The sequence below is a fragment of the Pinus tabuliformis genome, chromosome 1_1 (assembly GCF_031772625.1).
Source record: "Pinus tabuliformis cultivar Carrire ecotype Pingquan chromosome 1_1, CPIR1, whole genome shotgun sequence".
Lineage (NCBI taxonomy): Eukaryota > Viridiplantae > Streptophyta > Pinopsida > Pinales > Pinaceae > Pinus > Pinus tabuliformis.
The window spans coordinates 566,431,965-566,448,666 of record NC_142297.1 but is presented as its reverse complement, the minus strand read 5'-3'; the positions used below and the strand labels follow the sequence as shown (position 1 = coordinate 566,448,666).

Below are 16,702 nucleotides of genomic sequence, written 5' to 3'. Positions count from 1 at the left end.
TAATTTAATTTTAGATGTGAGATCCCTAATCATTATATAGAAAATAGTGAAAAGTTTCTAATTGCAAAAGAAAATTAGATTCCAAACCTATAATTTAATTTTACAAAGATTAAACATGTGAAAGTTTCCATTGTAAAAGAAAGTTTGAATCAAAACCTATAATTTAATTTTACAAAGATTAAACATGTGAAAGTTTCCAATTGCAAAAAAAAAATTGAATCAAAACCTATATTTTAATTCTACAATAGTGAAAAGTTTCTAATTGGAAAAAAAATTGGAATCCAAACCTATAATTTAATTTTACAAAGATTAAACATGTAATGCGATGATTTATTATAATTTTTTTAATTAAGTTAGTTAATTATATCAGCTTAAACTTTTTTTCACAACTGAGAAAACCTTAGGAAAAATGTTTAAGTTGACACCCCTCCATGTGCAGATTTCGAAGCTTTGCAAGGCCACGAAGCTTTGCGGTAATATTCCTTAATGCACGACAAAAATGCAAGTCAGTGATGTTAGTGATGTCGGCATTGCTCCAGCTTCCACTAGATTCTGACAATATGTGAAATCGAGCCGCTAAAGAACATACAGATTGGGAACTGTCTGTAAAATGTAGCTTGTTAAAGAAAAACATGCTGCTCATCCGGATCTCCCCGCCCTCTGCTTTCCATGATGCGAATAACCTTTTTAAAGCAGGATTTTCACCCTGTGATTTGCCGCCTCAGCCAACGCCCGTATTGTCTCCATAGATTTATCTATGTCCAGCTCCTTCAGTGATATCAACGTTTCCAGACCTGGCAGCTCCTCTATTGATCCACAACCAGAAATCTCCAGCCTTTCCAACTGTTCAAGGCCACTAAGGCCCGTTATTCTCTTTAATGCACCACAATTCGTCAAGCACAGCGACTTCAGTGATGTCGGCAATGCTCCAACCTCCACTAGATCAAAACAAACATTGAGATTGAGATATTGAAGGACTGGGCAATCACCTTCATCAAATGATATTTCAGTGATTCTCGTCTCTTCCAGGTCTAAGAATTTGAGTCTAGGCATACAGTTGTGAATACAAGAGTCCGACAATCCGCGGGCTCCTTGAACCTCTTCCACACTGGCAAATGGCACCACACTAATCGGGCAATGATCTAAATTCAAATCTTCAAGATTGTTCAACTCCCACACACCCAGAATTGACAGCTCCTCTACTTCTCTACAGTCGCCCATGCTCAGAACTCGAAGCTCTTTAAGGTCACGAAGCCCCGTAATATTCCTTAATGCACGACACCCCCACAATCTCAGTGATGTTAGTGATGTAGGCAATGCTCCAACCTTCACTAGATTATTACAAGAACTGAGATCGAGCCGTTCAAGGGCTGGGCAAACACCTCCACCAAACGAGATTTCAGTTATTCTTGTCCGCGACAGGTCCAAGGATTTAAGTCGAAGCATGCAATTGTCCAACAATCTACGGCCTCCAGCTTGAACCATGTCCACACTGGCAAATGGCACTTCACTAATCGGAGACTCACTTAATGAAAAGGATGTCAACTGTTTCAACTGGCCAGCGAAGTCGAGAAAATTATCCAATTCCCAGACGCAAAGTTTCAATACCTTCAAGTTCTTTAGCTTACCGAATGAATGCGGCAAGGTTTGCAACAGAGTGTGAGAGAGAGACAGTATTTCCAAGTTGCCCAGGTTTCCAATGGTACTCGGCAATTCTTTTAAATTGGAACCATCCAAAATTAGTTCTTTGAGGTACTGCTGATGTGTGACTTGGTGGGGCAATTCTTCAAGTTTGTGACAATAACTAAAATTCAACCGTATGAGCGTGCCGATATTCCCAAATATTTCGCCAGAGAGAGTCAAGGCGCAGCAGTAACTCAAATCGAGATATTTGAGTCGAATTAAGTTCATGAAGGACTCTGGCAGCGTTTTCAAATTCACACACCCCTTCAGGTCCATATGTTGGAGCTCCCTTAAATCTCCAAGGGAAGGCGGCAACATTTGCAAACCCCCGCACCAAGACAGGTCCAAATGTTGGAGCTCCCTTAAATCTCCAAGGGAAGGCGGCAACATTTGCAAACCCTTGCACCTAGACAGGTTCATATGTTGGAGCTGAGTTAAATTACGAAGGGAAGACGGCAGCATTTGCAAATACTCGCTTTCAGACAGGTCAAGATGCAGGAGGCTTTTCAAGTTCCCAAAAGACTCTGGCAAATGGTTCATGCTTCGGTTTCGGGCCCTGAGTTTTAAGTATTTCAATGAACGAAGATAAAAGAATCCCTTGGGCAGTGTTCCTTGGAAGTTGTGCAGTTCAATTTTTTCCAGGTACTTCAACAACCCTATGGACTCTGGTAGCTGCCAAAGTTCCGCACTAATATTCAACTCCCTCAACTGAAGAGGAAGTTGTGCCTGCAATAAACTTTGAAATTAAAATGATTATTTAAACAGTAAAACTGCTACCAGAAAATTATATAGCTAATAAAAACGGATAAAAAAGAATTAAAAAAAATCTTATATACATCTCAAACTACCAAGATTTTTAAAATCATTATATGATTTAAATATATATACTCAACCCCCTTAACTGAAACTAAACCTTGAAATTAAAATGGTTATTTAACTTGCTACTAAAAATTAATATAGCTAATAAAAATTGATAAAAATAATTAAAAAAAGCCTATATATATCTCAAATTACCAAAATTTTTAAAATCATTAAAATTAATTAAATTATAAATTTACTATAAATCAATATTGTTAATTATAAAAAAATTAATATATGATTTAAATATATATTCATCATAAATATAATAATAAATTCCAGGGAGACTGATACGAGTCCCCGACACGGTTAGAGCTCACTCCAAATTTTCAAAAGCCAGGGAGACTGATACAAGTCCCCGAAATGGTTAGAGCTCACTCCAAATTTTCAAAAGACAGGGTTAGGGATGGTTATATATATATCGTTGTTTAAGAGTAGTATTATGCAAATTAAAATCTCAAATAATTTGAAAAGGGGTTGAGTGACATTCCATTATTAGCCACTAGACATAAGTTTTAGGAAAGCTAAGTGTAACTACTTTCAATTTGTAATAAGGTCCATGAACAATCTATCAAGGAGAACTGCCTTTATATTGGTCTTTTTCTTCATATTTCTTGTTAATGATGACTATATTAAACACAAAAGGCATTCCTTTTTCAATAGGTTTTGCAAACTTTTATGTTGTGTTGAAAACCCCACAATAAAATAATTTGATTTTCTAATCGTATTAAATTCATATTTCAGATTAAGAAGAGGATTGAATATGAATTTATTTAAACATTTAGTACTCAATCCAATTCACAGCTATCTGATTGTTTTCACAATGGTTGAGTTTGGGATGAAAGAAGCACTGAACTTCAAAACCCACATACAATATGTAAAAGCTGAGATGATCTTAAGAAAGAACAAGAAAAATAACCACAAGGATCATTGTATTTTCTATTTTCTTGACATGAAGGGTGTGTTTTGTAATTTTACCATTGAAAATCTAATATCAAAATCACTAGAAATCCAAAATGAAACCCATCATACAAAACCCATGTTTTGAGCTGCAACTTGCACAAAAAATTTAGCTTTAATGCATTCACCATGTTAAACCCATGTTTTGAGCTGCAATTTGTATAGAAAATTTAGATTCAATGCATTCCAAAAAAGATGAATGAGAAAAATAATCATATTGTTCAATCATCAATGTCCATGATTGTCAAAATTGAAGCTTTGTGCTTGGATTATCCATAAAACCTTCCCAAAACATCCCTGAAATCTGGCTAGAAAACCCTTGAAATCTGTCAAAAACATCCCTGAAATATGAATGGAACAACTTCGAAATCTATCCAAAACGTCTTGGGGAGGGTTAGCATGTCCCCAAGTCCCCAATGGAATCCCCAATAGTTTGGGGGTGTTTCTAAGGGTCCAAAAGTCAAAAGTCCCAGAAGCTGAGGACGCAGGGTACATGAGTATTTTTGAGGGAGACAGATCCCTGTGCAACATAGACAAATTATAAAGCAATAAAAAAATAATTTAATAATAAAAATAAAAATGTGATTTATTTAATTAGAAAAAAGCAAAGATTGAATTAAAAAGAAAAAGAAAAAGAAAAAATAATTTAATAACAAAAATAAGCAATTAATTTATTTAAAAAATAATTTAATAATAAAAATAAAAATGTGATTTATTTAATTAGAAAAAAAAAAGATTGAATTAAAATGAAAAATAAAAATAAAAATATTTTAATAATAAAAATAAGCCAATAATTTATTTAATTAAATTAAATATTTATAGACATGACCTTTATCACAAAAGCAAACCGGACTTGAAAATATTTTTTTAAGTAAAATGAAAAATCTTAAAAACATAAATAAGTTGAGAATCTCAAAACTTTTGTAATTAATAAATATAAAAAACAGGTCGAGAATATCAAATATGAATTCTTTAACTAGTTTTCTCAAAGGGGAAAGATACTACCATTCTTATAAAAAACATGATCATGATTAATGTAAAGGTCCAAATTTGGAGAATTACAAAAACATTTTAGTTTGGAATAAAGGAAAGGAAATACTCAAAAGACATAGGTAGTGGTTTTAAAAAATGAAAAATGGTGTGGAATTGTAAAAGTGGAAAAAGAAGACCCAAACAAATCATATATTTGACTGGAATTGTAAAAGTGGAAAAAGAAGACCCAAACAAACAATACATTTGGTTGGAACTGTAAAAATTGAAAAAAGAAGACCTAAACAAACAACACATTATAAATAATAGAAGAGGTTACTTTTAGGATGTTTGCTTGTTATTTTTCCAAACAAACAAAAAAACCATTTTCCTTGGTTGAGAGGAGATATCTCTTTATTTAGTTTTTTTGGATGAATAATGTTAATGGGTGACTTTAATGCAAAAACAACTAACAACCAATCTCTTTAGTTGAGCAATGAAAAACAAAGAAGAAAACAATACCTTATGGTTGGAAGAGGGTGAAGGTCAATCATGAGAAAGAGATTCACAGGATGGAAATGGGGGTGTGGCACTCTTTCCTGCAGAATTACTGGGACTATGTAGTTTGTTTGGCACGGTTATTTGCAATGGAATGAAAGGGTGGCCCAATAGAATTACTAGGACTATGTAGTTTTTTTGGCATGGTTATTTGCAATGGAATGAAAGGGGTGGCCCAACTTAAGGCGGTATTGCATGCAAACCTTACAATAGTCAAAGTGTGGTAGATTAAGTAATACACATTTACTTGTTTGACATTAGGGATTGTCCTATTGAAATGAAATATGATCATGCAGCCCTATTTGTTAAACTAGACTTTGCTCCTCCTAGTCCACATAATAATCAAATTCTTGGCAATCAAAAGAAAGCTCTTTCCAAAGGTAAAGTCCTCATGAATCAATAAAATAGGGAAATATTTAGTGTTGCTCGGTTATAGAGTATAGCATAGTGGACATAACAACCAAGGATGTGACTGGTCATGTTCATAGTAATCTGTTGATCCCAACAATCCACAAGGCCTTAAGTGCATGCAAAAGGCCTCATACCAAGAAGAGGGCTACAAGTACTTTTCCATCAAATCCATGGTATGATCAAGAATGCAAGGAAGCCAAGAAATCGTTAAAAGAGAAAACATTCAATAAAGAAAACTAAAAACCAAAAACTTAGTATAACCCAAAAAATGTAAGTGCAAGAAGAAATGAGTTAATCTCTCTTGGAAAGCATAACCCCCTAGGATTTTGGAGAGAACTACAACAAAGGATAAAGCAAACTAAAAATAATATTACAAATGTTCAATGGTTAGAATATGTGAGGCTTTTCTTTGAGCAAGTACATGAGAAAAGACACTCCTCCCATAGTAAACACATGAATGGAACTCTTCACAATGGATGATATCAAGCAAAGAATAAAGAATTTAGCAAGCAACAAGGCAGAGGACGTAGATGGGCTTCAAGTTGTCTTTCCAAAATGCAGTGTCCATCTTCTTGCCACTCACATAAAAGGAATTTTCAATGAGGTTATCCAAAACATATTCCTGAGACAATGGACTACCGATATGGTCATTCTTCTCTTTAAGAATGGAGATATCAATAACCCTTATAACTACTACACTATTATGGTCAACCCCCTCAAGGGAAAGCTTTTTGGGAGCATGATAGAGCAAAGAATCAACAACTCGGCAAAAATGAGAGAAAATTATAGAGAAAATTTCAAACAAACAAGGTGAAACAACCTATTTCTTTTTATGGATAAATTTAGTGTTTGAAAAATTTAGGGCTGCCATATGGACCCAACACAATGAGAATAAAAAAGCACATCATATCAAAAAGATTAACCCAAGTTGTGACCATGGTAAGAAGGCATATTTAGGGGCATCTATTAAAGGAAATGCAAGGTTGTTAGTGCAAAGCTAAGGTTGGATCACATCACTTGAGATGTGAGGCTTTTAGGTGGACAATACCCAAGGAAGTTTGGGAAAAGAGGATTAGCATGTTTTACAATAATGGTGTGGTGGAGACGAAATGACATTTTGTGATGGAATGTACAACCTACAAGGATATACGCATTTAGCATGAAAACAGTTTAAAGGTAGACAACATACGCCATCCATTTGATGAGGATCAGATCAACCAGATTGCTATCCTTTTAGTCAAAATCCATCCCAAAAAAATCCAACATTGAAAGGAGTATGAAGATGAGCTAGAGTTGTTATTCTCTTGGTCCCTTGGGATTTTCAGACTTATGGATGTCATTAAAATCAATCAATCTCTCTATTCAATTACTATATAATTACAATTGAAATAAATCTCAACTCTTTAACCCTTTATTCAACAATCTATCACTAAATATTACTTGATTACATTACATAATTATCCAAACATATCTTTAACATCCACATAATAATTACTTTACTATCTACATATCCATAATAATTAAAAAATTGGATTAAAATTCAAAACCCTACTACTATCAAGCTAAAAACAATATAGATGCCAATCAACCTAACATGCTCGAACCACATACTTTTTATACCTACCTAAAACAAGTTATATTGCAATCAATTTGTCAAATTCTGTATGACTTTAATTTTGAAATATTTAATAATTAATATATATATTCTAGTTTTTAAATTGGCTAATAACAATGAAAAATAAATAAATATATATATATATATATAAATTGACAATGACAATGACATGCCTAATTTTATATGCATTTCTCAGAATAAAAAAAATAATTAATTATTTTAACTCCCAGTGGCATTTCAATTGTAATACATATATATAACGCAATAAGTTAATTAATTGATTAAATGAATTATCTCTACATATTTTTAAAATATACCATATTCCCGAGTCTATTCAACAGTACGTCATTCACTTCCATATATAATGCCACACCTTGTAAATCTTAATGAATAAGCGGTTGGTCATATTTTCTTGCCCGCGGTTGATCATATTTTCTTCTCCGAGCCTTTATCTTACAAATAAATAGTAATGAATAAATTTTCAATTGTATTTTTTCATTCAATGTTTTTAAGAGAGGTAATTAATATTTCTAATTTTTTTGACTTATAAATATGGGGTAATATATGTTCATCCTTGGATTAAAATATGTATATTATTCAGGGTGGATATATATTATCCTGTATATTAATGACTTGATAGTCTTATAAATAAGCTATTTATATACTATCCTGTATATTAATAACTTGATAACCTCATAAATAAGCTATCTAGGGGTGGATATATATTACTCTACTTATTAATGACTTGATAGTCTCATAAATAAGCCTCGCCTTCAAGAGACATGGTTTAAGAATCTATTTTTAGTCTAGTCTCATTACTACTTAATGATTTGAAGAGGAAGTGGGGGTAACATATGCCCACTGTTAGATCAAAACATGTACATTATCCAATCTAAGGGTGGATATATACTACCCCGCGTATTAATGACTAGATAGCCTCATAAATAAGCCTCACCCTCAATAGACATGGTTCAAGAATCTATTTTTAGCCTAGTCGCATTACTAATTAATGATTTGAAGTACTTAATGATGTGAAGAGGAAGAGGAGGATGCTTTTAAAAGAATACTAATTTTCTTTTGGCTTTATTTATAAATTTTGTAGGAATTTTTTATGGATTGTTATAGATTTTGATTATATAATATCCTAAATATTTGTTTTATAAGGAAAATGAGTGAATCTATTTAGAGTTTGCAAAATGATAAAATTATATTATCAAAATCCTAATATTTGTGGATTCTACCAAAATTACTTACTTGAGAAGGAGGAACTTTTGTTAACAAATAGATTATTAGATAAATGTTAATTTGGATATTTATTTGTAAATCTATTTCAATTACTTAAAATCTATTTATTATTTCATAATAAGGTTTTGCGTTAATGAAATTGGAGTAAATTTTCACTCTTATTGAATGGTTTAAAAATATTTAACAATTCAAATTCAAATGAAATAAAATTGTAATCAATTACATACAGAAATTAAATAGCTATATATATCTCTCTCTATATATATATATCACATTATCTTCATACTTAATTAGAAATTATGCCAATGAAATCTTTACAAAGTGCATACTTGTCTCGACCCTATTAGTCTAACTCTAGCTTGGAAGTTGTACCAATGAAATCTTTGCAAAGTGCATACTTGACTCACCCTTGTAGTATTTTAGCTAATTCAGGCATGGCATTATTCAACCTAAACTTTTCATAATATATACAAAGGTAATGAATAAGCTCCACCTTATAGTATTTTAGCTAGTTTAGACTTGGAATTATTCAACCTAAACTTTTCATAATATATACAAAGGTAATGAATAAGCTTCACCCTTATAGTATTTTAGCTAGTTCAGACCTAGCATCATTCAACCTAAACTTTTCATAATATATACAAAGGTAATGAACAAGTTTCCACTTTTACATGCTTTTGGAGGTCTTTATAACAATTTAAATTAATCTAAATCTTAATGAGTGAATCAAAAACTTCATATTTTTAATTTACTCAATATTTTTGAGACAAGGTTTTCGGCGCATCAAAATTCATTTGTCAATTTCAACAAGTGTGGTTCGAAACGCCTAGACAAATAAATTTTGATGTGATTATCCCCGAAAACCTTGTCTCAAAAATTTGATATGGATTACAAAAGTCTCAATTCAATCATTACTCAATATTGATTAGAAAAGTTATAAATTCCTAAGTCTACCTTTTACCATGTAAAATATAATGTATAATTAATTTATAACAATTTAACCATAACAAGAGTTATAAATCCCAAAACTATCTTAAATTGAAGTTTATGATTACTATATAGCATAGATATAATAAATACTTTAAACTATAATTTATAATTATCTTGTAACATATTTTATACAATTAATATATAACAAATTAATATATAACAATTTAAGCATAAGAAAAACTATAATATTTTAAATTGAGAAAAAATTTATATCTTAAATTAAAATTTATGATTTTTATGTAACATACTTTATATATAAATGATTTTGGAAGTTTTTAACTTATTTAAACAAAATAAAAATAAAAAAAAATTAAAAATTAAAATATCTTAAATTAAAATTTATGATTCTTATGTATCATACTTTAAATACATGTAATTTTGGAAGTTTTTAACTTATTTAAACCCGATAAAAATAAAAATAAAATAAAATAAAACAAAACACTTGCTGCTGCAGCATATTACACTTCTATTAAAATAGACAACCCAGAAATAAACCACCAAAAAAAACTAAACGTACCTTATTTTCGGGCCACAAAGTTCCCAATACCGGTATCGGGTCTTGGTTAAAGCGGTCCCAGGCTATCCGGTCTACCACTTCTAAGACTCTTAGATCCTTTAATGGGATCCAGGAGGGTAGCGAGGACTCTGAATTATTTAATAAACTCCACCTAGGTAGGGAGACATGTGAATATATCTCACAGCGAAGCCATACAAGTTTTGGCTGCCTCATCCTCTTGAACAAGCTTTCCAAACAATCAACCGGAGCTCTGAGCAGCTGCAACCCGTTCACATCAACATCGATGTCATTGCTCAACTCTCCAAGACTTAGCAGCTGCAACCGGTTCACATCAGCATCGATGTCATTGGTCAACTCTCCAAGACTTTGGAACGACTCGTCTGACCATTGTGGAACCATGCTTATTCCTCGCACCTAAATTGGTAAAGCAAAGTGAGTTAGAAACAACACCTGTATGCAATGACACGATTCTCTAACCGTAGATTTGAACACTTCTATGCCCTGACACGATTCTCTAACAATGTGAGAACACAAAACTTAAAAGCAAGACAAAAAAAAAATTCGAGTACACAACATCATGCCTAGAGATTGAAACACCTACAGTTGATTGGGGCCGCACATTACGGAAACAGTTGTCTGTTGCGCACCACATACGAGACCCACACTCTAGAGGCCCTTTGTCCGCCAAATTTCTGCCCAAATCTCTCAGGTGGTCGTGCAGCTTTATACAGCCTTTACTGTCTACCTCCACAAGACATTTGTTTTGTAGAGTCTGAAGTCCCAAAGATCCTTCCCAGCCAGATCCGAACCATACTCTTATGGCTGTCTCTGCCTTTATTCCAATAAACAAACAGGCACTATCTATGAATATTTCCTTTTCCTGGTCATCAAGACTGTCATAGCTAATCATAAGTGTATTTTGTATTTCCAGGGGAAGCACTTGGGTTAGTTTGCGCAGCCGGGCTTCCCAAAACTCAGGGCTTTCAAAGCGAAGTAGCGACCCAATCACTTTGAGAGATAATGGCAATCCGTTGGAAACATCCAAAAACCTTCCAACTAATTCTTCGTAACCCTCAGCAGGATGAGGGCGGTTAAAGGAATGCCAGCAAAAAAGCTGTTGAGAATGGTCAGGACCCAGGCCTTTCATATGGTAAATGGGGCACTCTTCTATCCCTGCATGTTTACTAAGAACACTCTTATCACGAGACGTTACTAAAATTAGACTACTAGAAGGAAGGCGGTTCTTCAAGGGTGATAACAGTGCATCCAACTGGTCATTACTATCCACGTCATCTAAAATGACAAGAGATTGAGAACGGGAGCAATAATGCTCTAACTTGCCTATACCTTCAGGAATGTTGCGCATTTCCAAAGTCTCTCCACTTAAGTCCTTACAGAGTTGACCTTGCAGGGAAGTTAAATTGTTTCTCACTGCAGAGTCCCTTACCTCAGCCAAAAAACAGCACCGCTCGTAATCTGATCTGTATTTGTTAAAAAACTCTTTTACCAGGGTGGTTTTCCCCACCCCACCAGAACCCGTAATCAAAATAATGGGTGGCCCTCTGTTTTGCTGCTTCTCCAATAACACCGTCCTTTCAAAGTCTTGTAGCTCTTCATCCAATCCAATTGGATGTGTTGCTACATGCAATGGTGCCAGTCTAGCCTTTTTCAGCACCTGTCGCACTACCTCGTCGACGAGCTTGCCTTCGTCACTGGTTATTGGCAAGAGAGTAAGAACTGCATTAGTATTTGAAGCTTTGCTTTGTTTATTAGTACAGTTATGCTAATACAGAGAATGAGAGAATAGTACCAACCCTTGACATCTCTTCAGCTCGTAACCGCTTATGTGTGAAGCTCTCTTCAGTACGTCCCTCCAAAGCGCAATTCTTTCCGGAGTGTATCTTTTGTCCTCTTCATGCTGAGCAATTGCTTCAGCATACAACCCCTCTGCTCCGGCATCTGTCCATCGTACTGCAGAAGGTTCAACTTTGAAAAAAACTGGAATGACGGTGGCGGCACCCGACTCCATGGACCTCAACATGCTGACGAGTTCGTCAAGACACCATCTTGACTTTGCGTATCCAGGGGAGAAAATAGCGACTTGGACGGATGCGGTTGCTATAGCTCCTTCTATTTGAGGAACTATTTTTTCTCCGCGCTCCATTTCCGGCTGGTCGAGAAACACTTGCATTCCGTGGGAATGAAGCCGTCTGTATAGATGGCTGGCGAAGGTATTTTTAACATCATCGCCGTAATGATTTAAAAAAACATCATACCTGCAATTGCTAGGGGCAGATGCAGAGCTGGAAGTGGACGCGGAATTGCTAGGCGCAGATGCAGAGCTGGAAGTGGACGCGGAATTGCTAGGCGCAGATGCAGAGCTGGAATTGGACGCGGAATTGGTAGGGGCAGATGCAGAGCTGGAAGTGGACGCGGAATTGCTAGGCGCATATGCAGAGCTGGAAGTGGACGCGGAATTGCTAGGCGCAGATGCAGAGCTGGAAGTGGACGCGGAATTGCTAGGGGCAGATGCAGAGCTGGAAGTGGACGCGGAATTGCTAGGCGCAGATGCAGAGCTGGAAGTGGACGCGGAATTGCAAGGCGCAGATGCAGAGCTGGAAGTGGACGCGGAATTGCTAGGGGCAGATGCAGAGCTGGAAGTGGACGCGGAAGCGAGTGTGAGAGCCATTATTATTATGGATGCAACGATACACAGAATTAATGTGATATTAGACATGGAGGGGAAGGCGAAAGCCACTGTGAGAGCCATTACTGATAATATCATGTTACAGATGAAGGGGGAGGCGGAAGCGACTGTGAGAGCCATTATTATGAATGCAGTGCAGTGATCCACAGAGAAATAAGATGGCAGATTGACGAGCGACGATAAAGATGAAGGAAAACGCTGGGTCAGATTGACAAGGGAAATGCTGTTCTCTTCCTCACTGATCAACAAATGGTCGCCAATTAATTTTTCTCTCGCTGATACAACAAATGTTAACATCCCAGGTCAAAAAGATAAGATTTTGATCCCGTCAGTGGGAAAACCAACCAAAGAAAAAGATAAGATTATTAGATGCCATCCGCGTGAAATCACTATCATGTGCCCCAAAGTCAAAAAGAAAAAGATGATTAGAGGAAGGATCCCGAGATTTAAAGAGGAGCCCAAAGTCCAAAAGATAAGATTTCGATCCCGTCAGTCGGTCTGAGCACAGCTAAGAGTGGACCCCGGAGATATGGCTAAATTGGAATAATAATTAAATTCATGTGGCCGACAGTTAAAAAGTTTCTGTAATCCTCATCTACCCCAAAGTGAAAGGGATTAAGCCAACATCCTTCACTCAGTCAGACGCTAGAGTCCGGAACGTCACGCAGGCCTGCACTTCCGGCCCCACCTTGGTCGGCCACTTGCTAAAGAATTTTTTGAGTAGGTTACATGTGCGTGTAACGTGGGACGGTTTAGTTAGGGTCGTCGGCTGCGGACTTTTTTCCCGAAGGTGGCAAAACCTATCAAACTCAGTTGTCAAACCAATAGTGAGGACAACCATTTCTGGCTGCTATCCACGAATATCGGTTTGACTCATCACCGTTATCAAGGAAAACCACGCCACCTGTAATAACCCGCTGGTGGTCCGTAAGGGAGCAGGCTTTCACTCCTGCCAAATGCCTCTGGGTCTTGGGCCGTTAACCTGTTTCCTTACGTCCGAGGAAGACGAGCTCTTAGCCAAGCAGAAGCAGTTTTACGGCATACTCCAGGCCGAGGCTGCGGACTTTTAAAGACTATCAGTTTAATTTAAATTTATTTGTTTATTTTTATTTTTTTTTTATACCGTGATACAGTTTAATTTTAATTTTCAGAGTAATGGTAAATATTAACCACGATACTATATTAATTATTTTTTGACATGCGACAATTATTATATTGATGGACTTGACTGATGAATTATTTTAAATTATAAATTGAAATGAGAGAGTTTATAAATTTAAATAAAAAATATGTAAATTTTGGGAAATTTTGGTTATAGTTATTAAGTTTCAAAAATTTTTAATGCATCAAAAGTTTTTGTTTGTGCAAAATTTATTTTTATCATCAAAAACAAATTTCAAGAATTTTTGATACTAGTTTTTTTTTTTTGAGAAAAGTTAACGAGATTTCCACGATCTATGCGGCAAATTTGTTAATAAAACTTATATATTTACTAATAAAACCAATATTTCATGAATACTGCAAAAATCTACTATTTCACTAAATAAAACCAACATTCTATAAATACCAAAAAAAACCAACATATTTTCAAAAACTTGAACAAAACTATACCATTTAAACTAAATTCCTTTTACCACCTTTATAAAATTTAAAAATATATATATTTAATAGAAAATTTCCAAATAAATTTTACCTTCAAAAGACGAGGAGGATGTAAAGTATGAATAACGCTGAACGTCATGATGGACATTGAGTTACCATATATATTTTGCCTTTTTTCTCATTGTTGAAAGCGATCTTTAAATAATCCCATAAGCATTCAACTTATCATTTCGATTTCTTCTAGTGATCTCCAGATTTTTATTGATGATTTTCTTTTTCAAAGGTATCTCCGAAAAATATGGCTTTAGTGATAGTGTAGTTTTCTCGTCTACATAATAATATTTATATTTATAGATTGTTTTACACATTATACAAAGTCACACCATTTTAAATTATAGCATAAATTAATAATTATTTTTAAAAGTGTAAAGATACATTAAAGAAATAGAATATGTCTATGATGTTATTTTAAATTATAGCATAAATTAATAATTATTTTTAAAAGTGTAAAGATACATTAAAGAAATAGAATATGTCTATGATGTTATTGCAAAAATGTTGCAATAAAAAAAAGATAACAATTTAAAGGATGGAGGATGGAGGGGAGGAAACGTGTTTAGGCTTGCAAGAGTCTCACACTTGTGCCGATGTTGTTTGATAGATGTTGTTCAACGTCACAATTGTGCCAATGTTGTTTGATGCTTGAACAACCATTCCTCACTAAATCATTTTTTCCCAATCATACCACTATGTCAAAATCTTATGTACATATTATATCCAAGCTATAACATGCAGGGCAATGAGGAGAAACATTACCATAGGTCCTGGTGGGTACTGGCCCACAAAAAATGTAATTACACAAAGTAGATGACTAAGTCAGTATGTGTTGATAATGTGATTAAATAAAGAGTTTCTTTCACTCAAGTGACCTTCAAATTCCAAGATATTCTGTAATAGACTAAAGAAGGGAGGTTTGTTTTAGAATTTTAGCTATCTCTTTTTAAAAAATTTAAATTAATTGGGAGCCATTAATTCCACTTTTAAATTTAAATTTAAATTTAAATTTTGTTTAGCAAAGATTTGTCGGAATTGCAAATTTATGTGGTGTAGTTTACACAATCCAAGTGTCCAAATAAAGTTTGGAGACATTGTCTCCATTTATGCATTCAAAAATACAGTTTTAATAATGAAAAGTTATACATGCTATATGCATATATAGAACCAATATAGATACATTTTGAAGAGAATTAAATCTCTTGAAGTGCATGCTTTTTTTTCAAGTTTTGCACTCTAAAAGAGATTCACATATCAAGAGAATGGATCATATGCTTGGTAATTTTGTGGTTAAAATAGATCTAAACCGAAACGTTGTTCTTTAAATCTTCTACATTTTAGTTTTTGTTTTTTTCTTTAATAATTGTATTTATTAAATTTACATAATTTTAATGTTATAAGTGAGTTGAATTTATTTATACATAAAAAAAACATTTTAAAAAACATAAAATTACAATTTGACTAAATAATAGAACATGTTTTTAAATTAAATTTATTTATAATTAAAAATATATTTAAAACAACATAAAATCACAATTTATGGATAAGTTCCACAAGCGTACTTGGGATAAGGAGCTAGGGAGAAAGAAAAATTACTATATTGAAGAGTTTAATCCCACTAATAATCATCAACAAAAAGCGTACATAGGGGCCAATATTCTTATTGCTTAGCTAAGGACTAATTCTCATCAACTCTGTGGTGAAACAAGGCTTTCAAAAAAAGAACCTTGGGAGGAAAGAGTATGTATTTTTTGCTCTTCCTGAAAGTGGAAACAAGAAAACATTTCATTTTAGAATATGAGGCCTTTAAAGACAACACAGACAGTTATGCAGATATTTTGGCAACTAGCTCTTGGGATAATATATTCAGTGAGGGGTTTGTCACATATGCTATCTTTAATCTCATGGATGTTAAAATAATTGATTGTTTTCTTTCTTTCTCATATTTCCGAAAGTACTTTTGTCTTTGCACAGCTAGTGCGAGTCCCAGAATAACTAGTGACGTCCCATAGGCTATCTTTAGCATCATGGACATTAAAATAATTGATTGTTTTCTTTATTTCTCATATTTCCGGAAGTACTTTTGCCTTTGCACGTGCGGGTCCCAGAATAACTAGTGACCATGTAAGTTAACTGTAATTAAGAAGTCTTTATGTCAGGGATGGTCATTCCTAAACCAAAAAATACCCAATAACCTCTTAGGTTGAACACGATTTAAGGTGAGACTTTATCATAATTAGTTAAAGCAATTTTTTGTAGGAGTTCTCTTAAGAATCCTCGGTTGATTTAAGGTGGGAATTTATCATAATTAGTTAAAGAAATTTTGTGTGGGAGTTATCTTTAAGGTGGAGTTCATCATAATTAGTTAAATCAATTTTGTGTGGGAGTTATCTTAAGAATGGTCGAAGCATTTCGATAGGAACATGACCAAAAATTTAGATATTTTCTGTGGTATAAAAAAATTGGTTAAGTTATGATCTAGCTGTAAATTGGTTTTAAAAAATCAAAATTAAGCCCATTTAATTTTTCAAAT

At 34.0% G+C, this 16,702-nt stretch overlaps 1 protein-coding gene across 1 annotated transcript; it reads right to left on the bottom strand.

Annotated features, from left to right (window-relative positions):
• Positions 1 to 309: 309 nt before the first annotated feature.
• Positions 310 to 13,190, bottom strand: LOC149214425 (uncharacterized). The gene is given in 5 exon segments (XM_089392304.1): positions 310 to 692; positions 694 to 2,409; positions 9,807 to 10,220; positions 10,408 to 11,518; positions 11,621 to 13,190. Coding segments are annotated over 5 exon segments (4,503 nt in total). The 5' UTR covers positions 12,811 to 13,190; the 3' UTR covers positions 310 to 620.
• Positions 13,191 to 16,702: the final 3,512 nt, after the last annotated feature.